The sequence below is a fragment of the Scyliorhinus torazame genome, chromosome 19 (assembly GCF_047496885.1).
Source record: "Scyliorhinus torazame isolate Kashiwa2021f chromosome 19, sScyTor2.1, whole genome shotgun sequence".
Taxonomy (NCBI): Eukaryota; Metazoa; Chordata; class Chondrichthyes; order Carcharhiniformes; family Scyliorhinidae; genus Scyliorhinus; species Scyliorhinus torazame.
Window position 1 is genome coordinate 132,003,247 of NC_092725.1, and position 24,899 is coordinate 132,028,145.

General features: G+C 47.5%; 1 protein-coding gene across 4 annotated transcripts in view; it reads right to left on the bottom strand.

The window, feature by feature from the left end:
- Positions 1-24,899, bottom strand: part of cftr (CF transmembrane conductance regulator) — a 222,753-nt gene that overhangs the window by 22,852 nt on the left and 175,002 nt on the right. For all 4 annotated transcript variants that reach the window (XM_072485246.1, XM_072485243.1, XM_072485244.1 and 1 more), the window contains one exon: positions 22,834-23,061. In XM_072485246.1, coding sequence (XP_072341347.1) covers positions 22,834-23,061 — 228 coding nt within the window. The remainder of the gene's footprint in view (positions 1-22,833; positions 23,062-24,899) is intronic.

Below are 24,899 nucleotides of genomic sequence, written 5' to 3' on the forward strand. Positions count from 1 at the left end.
AATGGCCGATGTAAAACATGCACATCAATCTTGTCTAGTTCACCTTAGTAGCTTCAAGACGCAGTATGATAAAGCCTACCAAGGTACACAGCACGCAGTCCTGGTAAGAGAGGAAACAGAACAACAGGTCGCCCAGCTAACTAGCAAGTGCACAGATTTAAAAGCAGCTTTGAGAACGCTCCACAACTCCACTAAGGAACAGAGGCAGAGTACCGTTGACCATGCTAAATGCCAATAGAAGATAGAAAAGTTACAGTCGCTACTTTCAGTACAGAATGGCTTCAGATACATTTTCGGGCAGGATTTAGATGAGGAAGATGCTCCCGATTGGCAAGAATTATACAAAAACGCCCAAAGATACGTAGGGGACACGGAAAATCAAAATCGAGCCCCCCACGCCCCAAAAGGAAAAGCACCCGCAGCACCGACTGCACAGGCAGCACACACCCCCACTCACAATTCGACCCCCATGAATCCGGTTACCACACAATGCATGTCATCGGATCAGGATGAGCCTGATATCATTTACACCACCCCACTATCCATAACCCAATTAAGAGAAGCTTGCACGAAAATTAGTACATTCCAGCCCACCGCAGATCCACACAGCTTCATTGAGGAGGTGCGCCAACAAAACGTTATGTACGGCCTCGACGAGAGAGAGGAAGTAAAGCTAATAGTTATGAGCCTTAGCCAGTCCGTAAGATCAGCTTTGCCCGAACGCCAAAACGTAGCTGGAAGAACCCTACAGGAAATGAAAACAGCCATATTAGATGCCATCGGGTATAACAAAGGAGATCCAGTCGAGGGTTTAAATCACTGCAGGCAAAAGAAGGGAGAGCATCCGACCGCATTTGCTAGTCGCCTATGGATTTATTTCACGATAGTCTACGGACAATTGAACCGTGCACAGGTAAATGAGGAGGACACCACTAAATGGTCCCGCACCTTAGTCTCGCATGCCACAGATGCAGGTCGAAAGGCTTGTGTAAACTACGACCCCGCAGACCACACACACAGTGACGTTTGGGTATTGAAACGAGAGCATGGGAACAAACCCTACACCGACAGACAGATCAGGATGAGATAGAAGCAAACATGCACCCAGTTAGGATTAGCCAGGACCCAGCATGGATAAACGAGGGTAGACACGAGGGACAGCGCCCAGAGCACAGGCACCACGAGGTTGTTACAATTGTGGCCACATAGGACATTACGCCCGCAACTGCTGACAAACTCCCCGAACCATCAACGTACCAACAACCAAACCCCCCACTTATGAACAATGATAGGCCCATGCATAATGTTAGCACCCGTTCAGACGAATTAGCGTAACTCCACAGATTGACAGTGTTCGGACTCCTCAACTTGGGTCTGTGACACATGCTGGGACAAATCAAAGGGGCTGGTTTAGCACACTGGGCTAAATAGCTGGCGTTTAAAGCAGACCAAGGCAGGCCAGCAGCATGGTTCAATTCCCATACCAGCCTCCCCAAACAGGCGCCGGAATGTGGCGACTAGGGACTTTTCACAGTAACTTCATTTGAAGCCTACTTGTGAGAATAAGCGATTTTCATTTCATTTTCATTTCATTTCATTCATTTTCATTTCATTTCATTTCATTTTCATCTTCAGGCAGACCAGTAGTCACAGGCACAGTCCGGGGACATACATTCGATTTCCTTTGGGACACAGGGGGATCCCGCACCACTTTGAACTCCTCCACCATGTTTCAACAGGACAAATGGCCCACTACAGACACCATCACCCTGAATGGATTCACTGGCCACATACAGCAAGGATATATCACAGCTCCCGTACCCATTCAGATAGGGAACATTAGCACCAAACACCCCGTCGTTTTAGTTGACTTACCCCAAACCGCAGAGCATATTTTAGGCATTGGTTTTATGAGCTCCCATAACCTTTCGTTTGACCCCGTAAACAAATGTGTCTAGCGAATGGCCAAAAGAGCGAGGGCTCCTGCTACGCTCACAGTAGCGGATTATGAAAACAGGATTTGCTCGGTAGGGGACTATTGGTTTAATCCGCAAACAATTAGTGCAGACCAGACGATTAGAGAGGTCCTCATAAAACACAAAGCTTAATTCACACAACACAAACATGACTGTGGGAAGATCCCAGGTACAGTAAAGATTTCAGGTCCCGATCCAAAGCCGCAAAAGCAATACGGTTTCCCACAGCAAGCCGAGGGTGAGATTTCTAAGGTTATTAACAGTTTGTTAGACCAAGGAGTTATTTGACCCATAGCGTCCACAAATAATGCCCCAATTTGGCCTGTAAAAAAGCCCGATTGTTCATGACGACTAACGATCGATTACCGAGAAATTAGTAAGGTAACCCCTTTAGCAGCCCCCACTGTTGCCACGAGTCCCACAATCATGCTCAAACAGGGAGTACAGGCAAAATATTTCACAGTGCTGGACATCAGCAATAGCTTTTGGTCCATCCCGTTAGACAGGGCCTTCCAGTATAAACTCGTGTTTACGTTTCAAGGATAGCAGTGCACGTGGACATGCCTCCCACAAGGATTCCATAACTCCCCCTCCATTTTCCACCGACAATTGGCCAACGGACTTTCTAAATTTTCTCGACCCGAATGCCTAATACAATATGTAGATGATCTGCTCTTGCAAAAGGACACAAAAGAGGAACATGTAGAGCTCTTATCGGCATTACTAGGCCTACTGCAATCCATCGGATGTAAGGTCAACCCCCAAAAGGCCCAGATTTTAAAGGAAAAGGTTCTATATTTAGGCACCAGCATCACCCATGGGAAGAGAGAAATTGAGCAAAATCGGATCGAGTCCATTGCTAAATTGCCCCTGCCCCAAAATGTCACTGCACTCCGGTCATTCCTTGGTTTTATAGGATATTGCAGAAATTATGTAGATGGTTTTGCCACCAAAGCAGCCCCACTCTCAGAGCTCCTTAAAAAGAACGCCCCATGGGAATGGCTTCCGCAGCACACAGACGCCATTGATGATTTAAAACGCGCCCTAGGCTTTACAATTTCCAGACCCAGACTTGCCCTATGCCATCGAAGTAGCAACCACCGACCGAACCCTATCAGCAGTACTCCTGCAAGAACGACACAATCACTTAAGACCCGTAGCCAATGCCTCAATAGTATTGGACCCCGCAGAGCAAGGATTCTCAGCCTGTGAACGGCACTTGTTTGCAGTCTTTTGGGCAGTACAGTACTTTGCGTACATCACAGGCCTCGACCCAGTAATGATCTTGACCGAGCACACCCCCACGCAACTATTACTAGACGGTAGATTAAAGGACGGTTCAGTCAGCCAAATCAGAGCAGCTCGCTGGACACTACTGTTACAAGGGACATTACGGTAAAACGCACCAAGACCCACACATTTCTGGCCGATAATCTCCAATATGCAGGAACCCCACATGAGTGCCAGATCATAGCAGCCCAACACCACACAGGGCCCTTTATCCCAAAGTTACTACACCCACGAGCAGGCAGGAAGACGCAGGATTCCCAAACCACAGGGAATACTTTAAAAATGTATGTAGACGACTTCTGGGTGCGGCGATGACCAGCTGAGTCGCACGTTTCGGCAGCTCCCGGTGGAACGGACTTTTGGGCTCTTAATAAGAGCCCCAATGGCAATTTTAACGGCTAAAAGTACTGTGCGGTGAACCAGAAGGGAACCCCCCCTGGATACGGATGAAAAAAGGAGAGGAAGGTGGCCGGATTGCGGTGGATCCTTTAGAGCAGCGGCAAGGAAGGCAAGCAAAAACCAAGATGGCGTCGGAAGGTGGCAGTTTAATATGGGGCCCTGAACAACACGAGTTTTTGAAACGCTGCGTGGAAGAACTCAAAAAGGAAATGAAGAAGGAGCTGTTGGCCCCGATATTACAGGCGATCGAAGGGCTAAAGGAGGAGCAAAAGACCCAGGAGCGGGAGCTTCGGGTCGTGAAGGCAAAGGCTGCCGAGAATGAGGACGACATACAGGGCCTGGTGGTGAAGACGGAGATGCACGAGGCACACCATAAACGATGTGTGGAAAGGCTGGAGGCGCTGGAGAACAACGCGAGGAGGAACAACCTAAGGATTCTTGGTCTTCCTGAAGGTGCGGAGGGAGCGGATGTCGGGGCATATGTGAGCACGATGCTGCACTCGTTAATGGGAGCAGAGGCCCCGGCGGGTCCGCTGGAGGTGGAGGGAGCATACCAAGTGATGGGGCGAGGACCGAGAGCAGGAGAAATTCCTAGAGCCATAGTGGTGAGATTCCTCCGTTTTAAGGATAGAGAGATAGTCCTTAGATGGGCAAAGAAAACCCGGAACAGCAAGTGGGAGAACGCGGTGATCCGCGTATACCAAGACTGGAGTGCGGAGGTGGCGAGAAGGAGGGCGAGCTTTAATCGGGCCAAGGCAGTGCTTCACAAAAAGAAGATAAAATTCGGAATGCTGCAACCGGCAAGACTGTGGGTCACATATCAAGGGAGGCACCACTACTTTGAGACGGCGGATGAGGCGTGGACTTTTATCGTGGAAGAAAAATTGGAATGAGCGGGTTATTAAAAAAAGAACGTTTGAAACAAAGTGGTGGGGTGAGTATGGGGGGGCGAAGAGGGGGGTAAAAAGGGGGGAAAGAGGAGTTTTATGTTATTAATCCTGCGATGTGGTAACTTTTCTTTCTTCCACAGGAGGTGGTGGGGGGAGGAAAGGAGGTGGAGGAGATGGGGCATTGGCCATTGGGGGCGGGGCCAAGGGGGAAGCACGGGCTCGGTTCCCGCGCTATGATAATCATGGCGGGAATAGGGAAGCAGGAAGGAGGGGGCGTCGCACGGTGCGAGCCGAGGTCACGGGGGGAAGCCGAGGTCGGCCAGAGTTTGCTGACTTCTGGGAGCAACATGGGGGGTGTAACTACGCTAGTGGGGGATCTAGCGGGGGGAGGTGGGAGGGGGGAATTATTGGGCTGCTGCTGCTGGGGAGAGGGGGGAGCTGGCATGGGGTGGGATGGGTGGGGGGGGCACCGCCTGGGGGGGGACACAGCTGCGTGGGAACCGGGTGAGGAGCTGGAAAAAGGGGATGGCTAATCGACAAGGGGGGGGGGGGTTAAAAAGCCCCCCAACCCGGCTGATCACGTGGAACGTGAGAGGGCTGAACGGGCCGATAAAGAGGGCACGGGTACTCGCACACCTTAAGAAACTTAAGGCAAATTTGGTTATGTTACAGGAAACGCACTTGAAACTGATAGACCAGGTGAGACTACGCAAAGGTTGGGTGGGGCAGGTGTTCCATTCGGGGCTAGATGCGAAAAACAGGGGGGTGGCAATATTAGTGGGGAAGCGGGTAATGTTTGAGGCAAAGACTATAGTGGCGGATAGCGGGGGCAGATACGTGATGGTGAGTGGCAAACTACAGGGGGAGACGGTGGTTTTGGTAAACGTATATGCCCCGAACTGGGATGATGCCAATTTTATGAGGCGTATGCTAGGACACATCCCGGACCTAGAGGTGGGTAAGTTGGTAATGGGGGGAGATTTCAATACGGTGTTGGAACCAGGGCTGGACAGGTCGAGGTCCAGGACTGGAAGGAGGCCGGCAGCAGCCAAGGTGCTTAAAGATTTTATGGAGCAGATGGGAGGAGTAGACCCGTGGAGATTCAGCAGACCTAGGAGTAAGGAGTTTTTGTTTTTCTCCTATGTCCACAAAGTCTATTCGCGAATAGACTTTTTTGTTTTGGGAAGGGCGTTGATCCCGAAGGTGAGGGGAACGGAGTATACGGCTATAGCCATTTCGGATCACGCTCCACATTGGGTGGACTTGGAGATAGGGGAGGAAACAGAAGGGCGCCCACCCTGGAGAATGGACATGGGACTAATGGCAGATGAGGGTGTGTGTCTAAGGGTGAGGGGGTGCATTGAAAAGTACTTGGAACTCAATGATAATGGGGAGGTCCAGGTGGGAGTGGTCTGGGAGGCGCTGAAGGCAGTGGTTAGAGGGGAGCTGATATCAATAAGGGCATATAAAGGAAAGCAGGAGAGTAGGGAACGGGAGCGGTTGCTGCAAGAACTTCTGAGGGTGGACAGGCAATATGCGGTGGCACCGGAGGAGGGACTGTACAGGGAAAGGCAAAGGCTACACGTAGAATTTGACTTGCTGACAACGGGTACTGCAGAGGCACAGTGGAGGAAGGCACAGGGTGTACAGTACGAATATGGGGAGAAGGTGAGCAGGTTGCTGGCCCACCAATTGAGGAAAAGGGGAGCAGCGAGGGAAATAGGGGGAGTGAGGGATGAGGAAGGAGAGATGGAGCTGGGAGCGGAGAGAGTGAATGGTATGTTCAAGGCATTTTATAAAAAATTATACGAAGCTCAACCCCCGGATGGGAGGGAGAGAATGATGGGCTTTCTGGACCGGCTGGAATTTCCCAAGGTGGAGGAGCAGGAAAGGGTGGGACTGGGAGCACAGATTGAAATCGAGGAAGTAGTGAAAGGAATTAGGAGCATGCAGGCGGGAAGGCTCCAGGACCGGATGGATTCCCCGTTGAATTTTATGGGAAATATGTGGACTTGCTTGCCCCGCTAGTGATGAGGACCTTTAATGAGGCAAAGGAAAGGGAACAGCTGCCCCCGACTATGTCAGAGGCAACGATATCGCTTCTCCTAAAGAAGGAAAAGGACCCACTGCAATGCGGGTCCTATAGACCTATTTCCCTCCTAAATGTAGATGCTAAGATTCTGGCCAAGGTAATAGCAATGAGGATAGAGGACTGTGTCCCGAGGGTGGTCCATGAGGACCAAACTGGGTTTGTGAAGGGGAGACAGCTGAATACGAATATACGGAGGCTGCTAGGGGTAATGATGATGCCCCCACCAGAGGGGGAAGCGGAGATAGTGGTGGCGATGGATGCCGAGAAAGCATTTGATAGAGTGGAGTGGGATTATTTGTGGGAGGTGCTGAGGAGATTTGGTTTTGGAGATGAGTATGTTGGATGGGTGCAGCTGTTGTATAGGGTCCCAGTGGCGAGTGTGGTCACGAATGGACGGGGATCTGCATACTTTCGGCTCCATAGAGGGACAAGGCAGGGATGCCCTCTGTCCCCATTATTGTTTGCACTGGCGATTGAGCCCCTGGCAATAGCATTGAAGGGTTCCAAGAAGTGGAGGGGAGTACTTAGAGGAGGAGAAGAACACCGGGTATCTCTATATGCGGATGATTTGTTGTTATATGTAGCGGACCCGGTGGAGGGGATGCCAGAGATAATGCGGACACTTCGGGAGTTTGGAGAATTCTCAGGATATAAACTGAACATGGGGAAAAGTGAGTTGTTTGTGGTGCATCCAGGGGAGCAGAGCAGAGAAATAGAGGACTTTCCGCTGAGGAAGGTAACAAGGGACTTTCGTTACTTGGGGATCCAGATAGCCAAGAATTGGGGTACATTGCATAGGTTAAATTTAACGCGATTGGTGGAACAAATGGAGGAGGACTTCAAGAGATGGGACATGGTATCCCAGTCACTGGCAGGGAGGGTGCAGGCGGTTAAAATGGTAGTCTTCCCGAGATTCCTCTTTGTGTTTCAGTGCCTCCCGGTGGTGATCACGAAGGCTTTCTTCAAAAGGATCGAAAAGAGTATCATGAGCTTTGTGTGGGCCGGGAAGACCCCGAGAGTGAGGAAGGGATTCTTACAGCGTAGTAGGGATAGGGGGGGGCTGGCACTACCGAGCCTAAGTGAGTACTACTGGGCCGCCAATATCTCAATGGTGAGTAAGTGGATGGGAGAAGAGGAGGGAGCGGCGTGGAAGAGATTGGAGAGGGCGTCCTGTAGGGGGACTAGCCTACAAGCTATGGTAACGGCCCCATTGCCGTTCTCACCGAAGAAATACACCACAAGCCCGGTGGTGGTGGCGACTTTGAAAATTTGGGGACAGTGGAGACGGCATAGGGGAAAGACGGGAGCCTTGGTGGGGTCCCCGATAAGAAATAACCATAGGTTTGCCCCGGGGAGAATGGATGGGGGATTTGGAATATGGCAAAGAGCAGGAGTAACGCAACTGAAAGATCTGTTTGTGGATGGGAAGTTCGCAAGTCTGGGAGCGCTGACCGAGAAATATGGGTTGCCCCAAGGGAATGCATTCCGGTATATGCAACTGAGGGCTTTTGCGAGGCAACAGGTGAGGGAATTCCCGCAGCTCCCGACGCATGAGGTGCAGGACAGGGTGATCTCAAAGACATGGGTGGGGGACGGTAAGGTGTCAGATATATATAGGGAAATGAGGGACGAGGGGGAGATTATGGTAGATGAGCTGAAAGGGAAATGGGAAGAAGAGCTGGGGGAGGAGATTGAGGAGGGGCTGTGGGCGGATGCCCTAAGTAGGGTAAACTCATCGTCCTCGTGTGCCAGGCTAAGCCTGATTCAATTTAAGGTGTTACACAGGGCGCATATGACTGGAGCACGGCTCAGTAAATTTTTGGGGGTAGAGGATAGGTGTGTGAGATGCTCGAGAAGCCCAGCGAATCACACCCACATGTTCTGGTCATGTCCGGCACTACAGGGGTTCTGGATGGGGGTGACAAAGGTGCTTTCGAAAGTAGTGGGGGTCCAGGTTGAACTATATTGGCTATATTTGGGCTTGCACAAGAGCCGGGAGTACAGGAGGCGAGAGAGGCCGATGTTTTGGCCTTTGCGTCCCTAGTAGCCCGGCGCAGGATACTGTTGATGTGGAAGGAAGCCAAGCCCCCGGGGGTGGAGACCTGGATAAATGACATGGCAGGGTTTATAAAGCTGGAACGGATTAAGTTCGTCCTAAGGGGATCGGCTCAAGGGTTCACCAGGCAGTGGCAACCGTTCGTCGAATACCTTACAGAAAGATAGAGGGAATGGAAAAGAAGAAGGTAGCAGCAGCAGCCCAGGGGGGGAGGGGGGGGGGGGGGGGGAACCAGAAGGACTCTCAGGGTTGTTAATATATATGTATAATATGTATAGGTCGTTGCTATAAATAATTGTATATTGGACTGTCATATTTTTGGAGAGTGTTTATCTGAGACAAGGCAGTTGCCATTTAGTTTTAGTTTTCGTTTTTGTTCTATATTATTTATTCTTTGTTTATAAAACAGGTCATTGTTATTTATACTGTTATATTATTGTGTAAAGGATACACAATGTATTGTGATGGTTGACCAAAAATTTTCAATAAAATATTTTTTTTTAAAAAAATGTATGTAGAGGGTTCGTCCACAATCGAAAATGGAGTTAGAATTATTGGTTGTGGAATTTACGTGGAAGACGCGCAGGGGCGCCCACTAGAAGAGATCTCTTTAAAATTGCCCGGCCACCTAGGTTCACAAGCAGCAGTACTCACAGCCATAGCCTATGTAATTCAGCACCCCGACTCTTTTCCAACCCCCGCAGACATACACTCGGACAGCCTGTATGTGTGCAGCAGCTTAACAGAATTCCTGCCCCTGTGGGAATCTCGAGGTTTTGTTTCAGCCGATGGAAAGCCCCTACCCTCTGCCCCGTTGTTAAAGCACATTCTCAAGACAGCCTCAGACCGCACATACGGTATCATTAAAGTAAGAAGCCATCATCGCTCCTCCCCACCCGGTAATGCAAAGGAAGGCGCCTTAGCCAAAGCAGGATGACGCCATGGTCGCTTCTGGCGGCCACCCGAAAGCGAACCGATACACTCAGTCCAGGTTTCCCAGACCAATATTGAGGATCTATCCCAAGCCCAAAAAGCAGACGACACCCTTAAACAGGTTTTAGACAGCAACTTCCCAGCCCCCTATGATAAATGGAAGGACACACTGTACTGACTGTACAGGACGGCACAGTTTTAAAAAGCAGAATTTATGTGGTCCCCACCCAGGGCAGAAACCAGCTCATTTACCAATTTCATGACGGACACGGACATCAGGGGATAGACAATACCATTGCCCATTTAAGACCTTTGTGTTGGTGGTCCGATTTAAAAAGTGATGGAGCCCATTATGTTGAGAATTGCCTTATCTGTGCACAGAACAATCCCGAACGTTACTCAAAGAAAGGACAATTACGTCACACCCGACCTGTGAATTGCCCCTGGACAAATTTGTAAATCAATTACATTGGCCCCCTTCCCCCTTATAGAAACAGTTTCAAGTACGTGCTGGTTGCAATCGACACCTTTACTAAATGGGTAGAAGCATTTCCCTCACGGACAAACACAGCAAAGGTCACCGCTAAGATTTTCACCCAACAGGTATTCACAAGCTGGGGTCTCCCCCGTAGCATTGAGTCAGACCAAGGTTCCCACTTCACCGGCAGAGTCATGCAAAATGTTTTAACAATTTTTGGGATCAGGCAGAAATTCCATATAGCATATCACCCCCAATCCAGCGGCATTGTCGAGGGAATGAATCAAACTTTAAAAGCGACCATTAGGAAGATGGTGCAACAGAACAATACCACGTGGGGCATGGTCCTCCCATTTGCTCTCATGTTTATTCGAAACACCGTTTCCAGTTCCACAGGTTTCACCCCCCCGCACTCTCATGACCGGATGGCCCATGAAGGGTATTGAATATTTATTAGGCCTCGATCTGGCAAGCCCTACAGTAACCACCCTCACCCACGAAAAAGCAGTCTAACAGGTTACAGATAACATTAAAGCGGCACAACTCGCAGCAGCTGTCTGATGAGGTGCTAGAAGGAAGCAGAGTAAAGCCTGCTTTGACAAAACCGTCCACCCCGTAGAGTACACAGTCGGTCAGCAAGTAATGGTTCCACTTTACAACCCCAGTTCTTTCCTCTCCCCCAAATTTGCAGGACCCTACTCCATTTCAGACAAAGTGAGCCCCTCCGTGTGCACGATAACTTACACCAACGGTAAAACTGGTTGGTTCCACATCAACCAACTCAAAGTCTACAGATCACAATGTAGCCACTCCCACCACATCTCTCTGGCAATAGGAGACGATTACGCCCCGCCCATCGACAACCTAGTCCAACCCCTACGCCAACCCTCCCCCAGCCATGCCAGCATTTATCCCTTGTTCACGCCCACAGACCCGAACTTGTCTCCGCCCACAGGTACAGACTTTCACGTTGAACATGACTCCGACGACAGCGAGAGCCTCCCGGATTTGATTACTATCCCTGAACTGGCGCGATCTCTCTGCCACCAGTCACCCCAGCCCCTGGAACCACGACTTACATATCCTTGACCCCCTATGTGCCCTCCCCCAGCCACCGCCACAGCCACCGCCCGACCACAGTAACTTACCCTCCACTCCCACCGCCCCACACCTCACAACAAACAAGCCCCTCTTTGGCACTGTGACAACTCTTGGAGACTAGTAAGGCATGACGATTCGGATTATCCAACAGCCCACGCGGCCAAGGCACAGAAACGGCGACAGAAGTCTGGCAACCGGGAGATGGTGATGATTCAGATACTGACTCTCGTTTCGGTAATGCTTTTCCAACACTGTTTGGTACAGAACCCTGAGGTGTCCAGATGATGAGAAAGAGACACCGCCTAAGTATTAAGTGTCCAAGTTCTGATGGAGCCTGCCCGCCTTTTTCCTTCTTCTTTTTTCTACTACATGATTTTAATTCATGTCGCCCGACACAAAATTACTCTTCTGATTCGAGGGTACGATACCCAATGTCAGTTAAAGCCACAAGTTTGTCGAGAAACAGGTCACTGTTCTCCCAGTCTTTATGACAAGTTTCCACATGACTACAAACTCTTACCGTCCACCCAGGTCACCCAGGTAGGGAGTAACGGCACTGGTCCCCACCCTATCTGAGGACCCCAAATGTATCCAGTCAGTTAAGCTCAGGTAGTAGAGTAACGGCACTAACCCCCATCCTACCTGGGGATTCCACCCATTCTTAACCTGCAGCGGCCCACATGCACCTCACGTTCCTGTCATTCCATACGCTCTGGAATGGTTCTCTACACTCTGCACTGTCTTTGGCAGGCCTTAGTTTCACCTTCTCTATTCTCCCTTTGGTTGTGGTACAAAGAATGCATTTTTCCACATTTCGTACGCTCGCCCCTTCCTTCCTTTACCTTCCGTGACCGCTTGGTCGCTTCCCACCTGCTTTTTACACATATGACACAATTGGTTGCTAATCACTGCTGCTACACGCGAACTACCTCTGAACCCTGGGACGAAACTCGATAAAACTGGCCGCCCTGAAATTCGACTGGTTAAGATAAGCCTCAACCACCACTGGTTATAAGTAAAGGAAAGACTGGTCGGAGAAATTGTCCGCCCACTCCCCGCATCGACCACAAGCTGCGAGAGTCTCTATCCTTTAAAAATGTTCATTTCTTGTCTCTCAAAGTGGTAGTTCAAAAAAACATGAGGGAGTCACACATGGTGACAATCATAACGGGTAATTGAAGTAAGGAGAGAAAGACTAATAAAACAAGATATTAACCGAAGATAGTAACAGATACTATGCTTGCACCCCCAGGATTACCCGGAAAACAGAAAACACAGGATGAAGCAAGGATTGCTGGCATGCGTTTGGATCATCGCTGGACTTTCTGCAACGGACTGTTTTAACAAACCCCACACCAGCCCCGGACACTACCACACAACAGGCCACCACCAGCCCTACACCACACATAAAGACAGACATCGAAACCCCCACTTGGTGCAAAAACATTGCCAAATGGAACCCCCTTTCATACACAGTAGAGGCCCTTCTAGTAATTGCAATAATCTGCAGTGTCATTCAGACACTCCGACTCCGTAAATGGCGAGCAAAAGCCTCCCGCTCCCCGATATATACAGTCCGAGCCCCCTTCTTTGGAATTCAACAAAATTAAACTCATGTAACAATTACTGCTAAAAATAAACCATGTACCTCTTTAACTTTGTTAGGATTAAGTAGAAATGTGATGCTGCTGTTTTAAATTTTGTACTGTACATAAGTTCTTTGATATTCACCAGCAGCATGACAGTAGCTTAGATAGTGTTAGCTAGAGATCAACTGTGTGGATAAATTAAATGTTTTATAGTAACCTAAATTATAGTAACCGTTAGAGATGAATTAATTTATGAATGTATTAATGAAATATTAGGTAAATGTCCCAAACCATAAGATAGAGTAGAGTAGAAACTTGCCTTGACCAAGGGTGACCGGTCCACCAAGGATGAGCAAGGATCAATAGTGTGATCCACCACGCTTTGTGTTCAGGATTAAGAGGACGGAATGTAGTCATCTAAGATGGCCATCTGTAAAGGACCATGGGAATTATGGCCAACCCAGGACTCAGACAGATACAAAGCCTCTGTGTATCTGAAACACAGGTAATCAGACCTGATGGAAACCCCTGCTCGTTTGCATTTTAATGGCCGATTTTCCCAGGACAATAGAACTCCAATCAAGCAACCGGTACAGCCACAGACTGATCACGCCACTCCCCTTACTCAGAAAGCACAACTGCTAAGGTCAATGACCACTAAGGACCCACCCAGCCACCAAGGCACCTGCCCCTTTATTGGCCGAAATTGAAGACAGTGATCAGAGCCCTGTTGAACCTTTGGGTCCAAGGTTAAGGACCGCCCCAAAGAGCATGAAATCCCAGAGGGATAAAAGAGAGCACAGACATGTGTTCTGTCTCTTTTGGATCCGGCCTGTGCCAACCCAATTGCAGCAGGAATAGCCAGCCAAGTTCAAGATCAACGATCGATACCTGATGGTTGAGCCCAGCAGAGACAGAGCCACTTTCTTCAAACCAGCCAAGTAAAATCCAGATAAAGGCCTTATCCATTTGCATAGTGCCGGTCGCCCTGAAGTTAAGTATAGGTTATTGTAGCTGATAGGTGTAGTTTAACTCGTAGTAGATATTGTGTTTGCATGTCGACATAACTCTTGTGTATGTAAATAAACCATCTTTTGGACTAACTAACTGGTTGTGTGATCTTTTGATCGATATAAGGGAAGGCTTGTGGTTCACCAACATTATTATAGAGCAACAGTTTAAATAAAAAGATCAGCAGTTGAACAAGTAAACACACATCTTTACCCAGGAGGGCCAATTGGCAATCACATTGGATTATACAAGGATATTGATGAGCCATCTGCCAAATTTGAGGAGTTAAAATCCTATGATGTTTACTTTAACTTGAGATTCAACAAAATATTGAAAACAACTACATTCAATAAGAGAGTCCAACTGTCTGGGGATCTGTTGTTTCCTTCATAAGTTATCTCCACCGGATGTCAGAGGGTGTGAAAATCGAGGTTTAAGGTCTGAGCTTATCTGGGACTGAATCGTGGTGGGTGTTGCAGGCGATTCACTCTCTGGCCCCCTACAATTTAATATATCTGATCTGAGAGAAGGTGATCCTGCTATTTAGACTGTCTGAGCCACATGCACAATACAGGGCCATCCTAAGGGCAGAGAGTAAAATATGGGGAAGAAGCCAATCCTCAGTCCAACTTATCAGGTTACAAAGATACAGGGACAATCCAAGAGACGGAAAGCAATTCCTGAACTGCCTAGCAGAGTGGTCTTGTCAGTGCTGTAGTGCAATGAGCCCTCCCAGGAGAGAGGACTGTCCTGTGAGTGCTGCCCGATGCTTCCACTGTAATCAACAGGGACACTTTGGTAAACACTGTGTAACTGCCTTTTGCATTGCCTATTGTGTACAGAAAGGAATCCAAATTTTTCTGCTGTTGCTTTAAAACTGCGCAGCCCTGTTGCCCTGGCACAATTTTGTATATATCTTATTATTGGGTGAGATTAAAGTTTGTTGTTCTTCACTTTGGAATCCTGACCAATAGTCACTGAACAGATTTTAAATTAGATTCAGGTGCCACTGTGACAGTCCATTCAGACAAGGAGCCCTGTCTCAAAGTCTGGCTTCAAACAACGGACACTCCACCGAACAGAGCAGAGCGGAATCTGAGTCCCTGTCATGAGTACAATCCTCGAACCACAGGGGAACGGCAGCAAACAAGTCTTTGAGCTGATGGACGTTGTCCGTAACCGGTCTTCCTCTCCTGAGCAGGGATGCCTGCATATCCCTCGGTGTCCTCCAGATGGCAGAGGATGCAAAGAACCACACTGTTGTTAGCCAGCCAGAGTAACACAGTCCTGAGCACTCAAACACTAGACTCAGATTTCACCTCCTCTCTCTTTGTGGAGTAGGCTTGTCCATTATCTTTTAAAAAAAATATTTTTCATGTAAAATTTTTTCATTATAATAAAAATAAATCCACAATAAACAACAAAAATAATAAGGTGTAACAATGTATAAACATTAATATCACAATCAATAATGAATAACTCCTTTCCCCATGACCTGGACTTCAAGTCTAAACCTGCTGGCGCAAAGAGATGATTCCTACAAATGGGAGCTAAATACGACATGGAGCACAGCTTCAAATGTTGTCTAAACTGCCTCCAAATCCTCATTGTGTACACCACCACCAGATTCGAGGTAAATATTGCAGGGGAAAACAGAAGCGGGGTAGTTACCAAAGCCCCCAAACGAGAACCACTAAAAGAGCACGCCTCCAATTGCCCCCATATGGAATTTAGATCCTTGAGCTACCCCAGTGCTTTTCAATATTAGCTGCCCAGTAATATTTTTATTTTTTATTTTTATTTATTTATTTTTTCTTCTTTTTAAAATAAATTTAGAGTACCCAATTAATTTATTTCCAATTAAGGGGCAAGTTAGCTTGGCCAATCCACCTACTCTGCGCATCTTTGGGTTGTGGGGGCAAAACCCACACAGACAGTGACCCAGAATCGAACCTGGGACATCGGCGCCGTGAGGCAGCAGAGCTAACCCACTGCGCCACCGTGCTACCCTTGCTGCCCAGTAATATAATAACAAATTAGCAAGGCTGAGTCACCCAACTGTCTCTCTCTCTCTCTGAAGAAACTCCCTACGAAACCTTGGGGTCTTACTCACCCAAATGAAGGAAGCTATCATCGCGTTGACTCTAGCAAAAAACGATTTGGAAAGAAAAATGGGGAGAAATTGAAACAGAAATAAAAATCTCGGGAGGACATTCATTTTAACAGTCTGGACCCTGCCCGGCCAAAGAAAGGGGGAGGTCATCCTACATCTGCAAGTCAGATTTAAGCCTATTCACCAGGCTAGCATAATTTAATTTCTGAAGCAAGGCCCAAATCGCGGGCCACACGGATTCCCAGATAATGAAAAACAGGCCTGGCGAGACAAAGAAGCAACATGTCCAGATCGGCCCCCCTCCCTGGGGGATTCACCGCAAAGTATTCGCTCTTGTCCAAATTCAACTTATACTCCAAGAAGGACCAAAACTCCTAAGTATCTTCATTATTTCATCCATGGTGGAGACTAGGTGTGTAATATAAAGAAGATATCATCTGCATACAAGGGGACCCTCTGCCCCCTCCCTTCCCGCTTTATCCTCAGCCGCTCAACGGGAGATCTTAATGCTATGGCCAATGGTTCAATTGCGAAAGCAAGCAGAAGCAGAGACAATGGACAACCCTGCCCCGTACCCCTATTCAACTGAAAGTAACCCGAGCATAAGTCGTTTGTGCAAACACTTGCGGTGGAAGTCCTTTACAGTAGACAAAACCAAGACTTGGCCTGAAACCAACCCTCCCGAGAATACCAAATAGATACCCCCACTCAAGCCTAATGAATGCTTTTTCGGTGTCCATTGAAACAATCACCTCTGGTTCGGATGCTGGAGAGGGGGAAAGGACTATATTTAATAATCGATGTATATTGGCCGACCTTTGACAAAACCTGTCTTTTCTTCCGAGATCACCCCGAAGGCAGGGCTCCATCCACATTGCCAGCACTTTAGCCAGCAATTTAGCATCAGCATTCAACAAAAGCTAGATCAATACAGCTCATATTCTGTAGGTACTTGTCCTTCCTCAAAATCAGGGAAAAAGAGGCCGGCACACCAATGTAACCAGTAATACCCCCGGGACAAGGAATCATTAAACATGTCCAATATCAATGGGATCAACTTCCCCGCAAATCTCTTATAGAACTCGATGGGGGAATTTATCTGGGCCTGGAGCCTTACCTGACTGCATTAAACAAATACATTTCATAATCTCCTCTAGCCCAATGGGGATTCCAACTCGTCCCTTCTCTCCCCCTCCACCACCGGGAAAGACAACCCCTCCAAAAACTGCACCATGGGCGGCCTCTCCTCCAAGGACTCTGTTCCGTTCGATAAAAGGCTTTGAATGCAGCATTACCCTTCGATGGGGTGGAAACCAACCCGAGTCCCTCACCTGCACAATTTCCCCGGAGGCCTCCACTGGTGCATTAAAAGGTGACTGGCCTTCACGCCGTGTTCATAGAATGTCCCCCCCGAGCGTCACAGCTGACCCACCGCCTTACCCGTTGAGAGCAACTCAAATTGCATCTGCAACTTTTTTCGGCTCACCCGCAACTCCAGTACAGGGGCCGGCGAGTACTGGCGGACCACCTCCAGGATGGAAGCCACCAGCCTCTGCTGCTCCATCCTCCCAATCCTTTCCTTGTGTGACTTGTAGAAAATTATCTCCCCCCAATAACCGCCTTAAGGGCCTTGCACAACACAGAAGGTGAGATAGACTCACCCTTGTTAGACGTAGTGTACTCCCCAATGGCAGAGGACATGTGCTCACAAAATCCTTTGCAGCGAAAAGCGCCATGTCCAATCTCCACTGCAGGCTCTGAGAGGAACCTGGCTCTAACACCAAATCCACTAAATGTGGGGCATGATCTAAGATCCCAATTGCCGAGTACCCCGCCCTCTTCACCCCAGACAGGAAAGACCCACCCACCACAAAAAAGACAATCCGAGAATAAACCTGATAGGAGAAAAAAGTAAAGTCCTTATCACTTGCTTGAAAATCTGCCACGGATCTGTGTCCCCCTTCCGCCCATCTGCTCCCTAAAAGTCAACAAAGCCTTTGCCACCTCTGATGGAATTAGGGACTTGGGTCTAGATCGGTCCAATCGAAGGTCAAAAACACAGTTTAAGCCCCCCACCCCACACACTCCAAAATTAGCTAGTGTGAGTCCAAGTCAGAAATAGAAGCAAGTAACTTATTCATAAAAGTAGTATCATCCTAATTTAGAGCACACACATTAACTAGGAGCACTGAGGTGGCCGCCAAAGACCCACCAATAATTACATGTCTCCTGGTCTGGTCTGCCAAAATCACAGCAGCCCGAAAAGGAACCCTTTTATTAATCAAACCTACAGCATCTCGGACCCGACCATCGAAACCCAAGTGGAACACCTGTCGCACCCAACACTTCCGTAGCCTTGTTGGTCCCTGACCCACAAATGGGTCCCCTCCAGAAACATTCAAACTTTTCAGGTGAGAAAATATCCTCAACCTTTTTACTGGGCCATTCAATCCCCTGACATTCCAAGTGACCTTTGTATCATAATTCACTTGAAGGTGTACCACCTAAACTGAACTCCACTTTTATGCATCGCGGCCTGGGCCTTGTTAAACGCCGCCCGCCTTTCAGCCAGTTCCACTCCCACATCTTGATAGAGCCTGTTGGCGTGGCCCTCCCATTAGTAGTCTCGGTGATTATTCGCCCACCTCAGGACTCGTTCCTTCTCCTGATAACTATGGAAACTCGCAACGATTGCCCGTGGTGGCTCCCCATATCGGGGCTTCTGCCTGAGCGACAGCTTGTGAGGGACCGTCGATCCACCCTCTTCCACCACCTTCCCAAACATTTTTGAGGTGTAATCCATCAGATGAGGGGCCGTCCACCCACTCCAGCAACCCCCTTGATTCGAAAGTTCTGTCTCCTGGAGCGATTCTCCAGATCATCCACATTGGCACGCAGTTATCACCGGGCAACACTGCCATCCCAGCCTCCAAGGAGACAATCTGATCGCTCTGCTTCGAGAGAGCCCCCTCCACACCCTGTGACGCCATGCCATGTGTCTTTACTGTCTCATCAATCTTGGCCAGCGCCGACTTAATGAGAGCTAGCGACACTCCCGTTGATCTACGGGGGCCCTCGGAAACAGTCTGCCGCTGTTTCTGAAATTCCGTTGCCGGGATGCCTGTAAGCATCTCGGCTGTCGGTGGAGTGATCGGAGTCGCGACAGTGGCCTCCGCCATTTTCTCAGCAGAAGAGTCTCGAGCGGCTTCCGAATCCATCGTCGACTCTTTACTTACTGGTTTCCTTCACTTGGACTTTCTGGGCATTTACATAGAAACATACACAGAAAATAGAAGCAGAAGGAGACCATTCGGCCCTTCGAGCCTGCTCCGCCATTCATTATGATGAAGGCTGATCAAGTTCAATACCCTGATCTCGCCTTCCCCCCATATCCCTTGGTCCCTTTAGCCCCAGGAGCTATATCTAATTCCTTCTTGAAATTACACAATGATTTTGCCTTAACTACTTTCTGTGGTAGTGAATTCCACCGATTCACCGCTCTCTGGGTGAAGAAATTTCTCCTCACCTCAGTCCTAAAAGGTTTACCCCTTATCCTCAAACTATGACCCCTACTTCTGGACTCTCACATCATCGGAAACTTTCTTTCTGAATCTACCCGGACTAATCCTGTTGGAATTTTATAATTTTCTATGAGATTACCCCCTCACTCTTCTAAACTCTGATGAATATAATCCTAACCGATTCAGTGTCTCCTTAAATGACAGACCCACCATCCCAGGAATCAGCCTGGTAAACCTTCCTTGCGCTCCCTCCACAGCAAGAACATCCTTCCTCAGATAAGGACACCAAAACTGCACACAATACTCCAGGTGCGGCCTCACCAATGCTCTATGCAATTGTATTAAAACATCCCTTTTCCTATTGCCATGAAGGCCATTTACCTTCTTTACTATTTGCCGTACCTGCGTGCTTACTTTCAGCGACTGATGCATGAGGGCACTAAGGTCTCACTGAGTGTCCACCACTCTCAATTTACGCCAAATCAAATCATAATCTCCCTTCCTACTTTTGCTACCGAAGTGGATAACCTCACTTTTATCTACATCATACTGCATCTGCCATGCATATGCCCACTCGCTCAGCTTGTCTGCTGAAGCATCTCTGCATCCTCCTCACAGTTCACCGTCCCACCCAACTTTGTGTGGCAACCTTATCCCATTGAATTAGTTAAGTTTTAACCCAAACCCCCCCCCAAAAACTGGGCGAAATGGTGTACAAATAAAGTACCCTGGCAGGAGCCACCTCATTTGCAACTACTCCCTACATAATAATAATCACTTATTGTCACAAGTAGGCTTCAATGAAGTTACTGTGAAACAGGCCGCCGCCAGAAGTCCTGCTTGTCCATTATCATTCCATGTCCTGGAAAGTCCCAAATGGTCAGCAGGACCTACTGTCCACAAGATTATCATGACACCTCCGCTGGAAATGGTAACTGAGAATAATCAACAGTCTGAGGAGCCTCTACCCCCAATTATACTGATGGTACAGTCGATAGACACACCCACCAATGTGCACACACTGCAACGTCCAGCCATAATCACAATGGAAGCCGCAACAGATAGCAGTCTATCACTATCAACAACAGAAATCAGGGGTGGGCGTACCATTCACCCTTCCTCTCACACAGGAACGCCCTTCCTCAGCCTCAGCGGTCTTCGAGTGGCCCACACCGAAAAAGATGAAGAAGTAACAGTGCCGAGACAACAAATACCATCTTTGCCTACCTCACAAGAAAAGATCAAGAGTAACAGCAATCACGCATCAACACAACAGCCGAACTGACCAGGCGTGGGTCACCATAAAGCAAAGGAAGAAAAGAATGAAAGAATATCCAACTGTCATCCAATCTCCAGGCCAACAACAAGAACCAGAACTAACTTGGCGTACCGCTCTCCTGACAGAATGGCGAATGAGATGTGAAGGCTACTGCCTCCAGACCACCTCAATCTCTAACCTCGAGGACTAGAAGGGGGGGGGGGGGGTACTGAGAACGTGGTCAATGTTGGTGTGTCTATCGACTGTACCATCAGAGTAATTGTTGTTAATGTTAACTCTGTAATAGTAATGATGTTGGAAAGCACTGACATTGGAACAGTAACAATAAGGTAAATAAGGCACAACATTTATAACAATGTAAGACTTGAAGTAAACTACAGTGACTTTATAGCCATGGGATAAATATTGGGGGAGGGGGAGAGGTGTAGTCAAAGGGTCTGGTACACAGGGGATTAATTGGGACCAAATAGCCGATACAGTAAGAAGGCACATGACCTAGACCCAGGGTCAGTGTCGTGTTGGCCAGAGACGTGATAAGACCTAGGATGGAGATAGCCCCATGCCTGTACCCTTTATTGTACATAGTTACAAGTAGTTAATAAATACTTGATGCTAACATACAGAAGACTACAAAGGTTTCTTTAGCAGAAACATTCTGCAACCAACACCATCCCAACAGCCTATCCCTTCCTTTAAGATCTAGCTTCAATCCATTGTGTTGACCAGTCTTTTAGTCACCCTTTCCAATACGTCCTTGTTTGCCTTGTCTTTTTGTCTGAACACACTTCCGATAGTGCCTCTGGTTGTTTACCTGTGTTAATTGTGCTCTAGGCCAGATGGGCCAAATGGCCTCCTTCTGTGCGATATCATCCTGTGCGATATCAGGGGCTGGTTTAGTTCACTGGGCTAAATCGCTGGCTTTTAAAGCAGACCAAGGCAGGCCAGCGGCACAGTTCAATTCCCGTTCCAGCCTCCCCGAACAGGCGCTGGAATATGGCGACTAGGGGCTTTTCACAGTAACTTCATTGAAGCCTACTTGTGACAATAAGTGATTTTCATTTCATTTCATTCTGTGTATTATTCTATACATGAATGTTAAAGTCCTGTTGCAGTGTTTATTGAACCAGCCACATCCAACTCGAATTCACATAGGAGAATAAGCTTAATTGTCCAAATAGTCAATTTAAGGAAACAATATAAATAGGTGCAAAATATGGGACAGAAATTTCAGGGGGCACCAATCTACATTTATCAGTATTTCATACACCTTAAATGTTCAGTAAAATAACTTACAGTTAATGTTCCTGAAAATTAGTGACCATAAATTGAGTAAAACTTCGCCGACAGGCCCAGTAACTAGGCATGGACTCAGTTTTGAGTCCGTTTCCAGGAAGACCTATTAGAGGGTGGGGGGGGGAGGGGGACGGCGGAGGGGGGGGCAGTTAGAGATACCCTACCCCTTCTGAGGGCATCAATGTAAGGGAATTAGGGTTGGGTGGATTCTGCAAATTCCATGCAATTCTGTTTGGAATTTAGTTGATGCTATTAGGCAGCCAATGAATTAATATAGGGCCATCCTCCATAATCATGGCCTGGACATCAAAGATCAAAATGATTTAATGGTGATTGCTTTATAATGACCGCAGGGTTGATGCCAGTTGTTTTTTGAGGGGAGGGGCTCGACTAATATTGAGACTCTTCAACCGAGCTATGCAGCCACTTTAGCACTAGCTTGCTAAATAAATAATACCTCGTGAACTCCAAGGTCAGGTGACGAAAGGTACATCTCAGTATGTGCACCGTGCTGCCCTGTGACCTTTGAGGCTACTATTTGCCAGTATGTTTGCATTATTTAATAAGATTGTAGAAAAGAATGTAAGGGCTAAGAAAAATTAAAGGCCTCTCCTAATTGTTATATCTCAACTGCACTGACTAACATTCAGTCAGTGTTTCAATTATACAAGAATTATGAAGAATAATTATGTCGCGTAAGCTTGGTCACAAGGGCTTCTGATGAAAGGCCCACACCTGAAACATTAACTAACCATTAATTACTCTTTGGTGTTGACGGATATACTGCATGTTTTCATTTTATCTCAACTTACTGTGTGTTGCTATGGAGATGAAAGTAATTGCAATAAAAAAGAGGACAAACACAATATCAATCCTCATCTGGAACCAACGCAGTGTTGAGAGGTAGAGAAACCAGTTTGCAGTGTGAAGGTTCAGGGCCTTGTGAAAAAGCGTTTCAAAGTAGGATTGTCGCCCAAATGCTCTTACTGTCCACAGTCCTCTCAAGGATGTGATGAGATGGCTGAAAATAGGGCTGCGAGCTGTAACAAAACAGATGCAAACACAGATATTCTTATTAGCGCAGCCTCCAACGGTGAATTGAAGAATATCCAAATGGTACGTTGCAATCATGCTATTCAAATTTATTTTGCTCCCACTGGCAATCAGCAGAGATACGGAGACATTTCTCAGGGTCACTTGCATCACCACTGGAAGCATAGTTGACGTAAATCTCATAAAATGGATGGACACAGCTGGTGTATATTTGAAAACAGCCTTTAAAAAGGCATCACAGGGGGACGTGAGACTGTGGAATAACCAGATAAGGAGCATTGTTTGGCTCACTCACCGAATCCTCAGATACTTCACCGCATTTCTCGTTGATAGTTTCATCATATTTTTCAAAAATGCCTCAGGCCTCGAATACAAGTAGCTAAACAGGGCATCAAGGTGTGGGGGTACCAGATACAAAAGCACATAGAATTTTTCAGATGCTCCTCAATTGAATTTGAATGAAAGACCCACTCGTGTCGACATCTCAATTTTATTTATTTTCTCCACATGGAGGTCTCTGGGAAGGATGACATATATTTGTGTGTGGGGGGTGGGGGGGGGGGGGGGAGATTCTTTAGCCATTCTCTGGCAGCTGGACTCTCTGGTCCCGCTGGCAGTGCACCCCTCCCGCAGATTTCCCGGCGGTGTGAGGTGGCTTCAAAGGGAACTCCCATTGACAGCGGCAGGAACAGAAAATCCCGCCTCCAGCGAACGACGCGCCGCCTCCCGCTGCCAAGAAACACGCGGCTGGGAGTCTCGAGAACCCCGGCCGTTGTCTATCCTTAGTTTCCCTTGGGAATGTGGTGCTGCAGCCCATTTGTGACGGTAGTCCCACAACGCTATTAAGTAGGAGAGAGTTTGAGGAGTTTGACCCAAAAAATGAAAGAACGATGATATACGTCCAGGTCAGGATGGTGTATGACTTGGAGGAGGACATGGGGGTGGTGGTATTCCCACACATCTGCAGAGGTAGCTCTAACAATGAACTGCAGACCAGTGCTGAGAAAAATAAATAACCTCACCAGGGCAGGCAAGACAAAACATTGAACAATCTTTGTCTTTTTTCTCTCTCTTTTAGTCCATCCCGCTTAAAGTCTTGGATAACCCATCATAGTTCACTCTAGTTAAGAAGGATTCAAACTCGGCATCACGTATCTAGAAGCTACCACTGATATTCATTTTGATATTATTATACATGCAAATAATATCAGCTAGAACACAGCAAGCAGATCATGGAAATGTTTATAAAGCACAGGAGAGTTCAAGTAGTTTCATGGCTGTTGTCTGATTATTCCAGCCACAATAATTTCCTGCACCATTTCTGCATTGCCGATACACTGAAAATCACAGGGAAACTCACCCGTGTCTGACAAGCAATTCATATCAGAATTCATTAATTGTGGGGAAAGGGATACTTTAACTGTGAAGTCTGCCAACTATAAAAAAGTAGCAGAGTTATTAGAAATACATGTAAGCATATACAATATTTATGGAAACCTTTAAGGTCATTGGGGTTGTTCGTGGAAAAGAATGTTTCATTTCTCGATCCCAAGTTCAAATTCTACACAGGCTGATGAGAAGAAAAAATCTCCTTCTCTGCTGGTTATAAAATGGGTTATCTCAATTTGCAGTATTTTCACTGTATCGGTCACTGCAGTTAACTGATTGTAGAAGAGATTAAGGCGAATAGAATCGGCACTGCAATATGTTCGCAGCTGTTTAAAAGTCTGTTAAAATGTAGAATCGACTATTGAGTCATTCTGTTGTTTAAAAGAAAGTCCAACTATACAGAAAATTAATGATGGACTAACAGGGTTAATCTTTC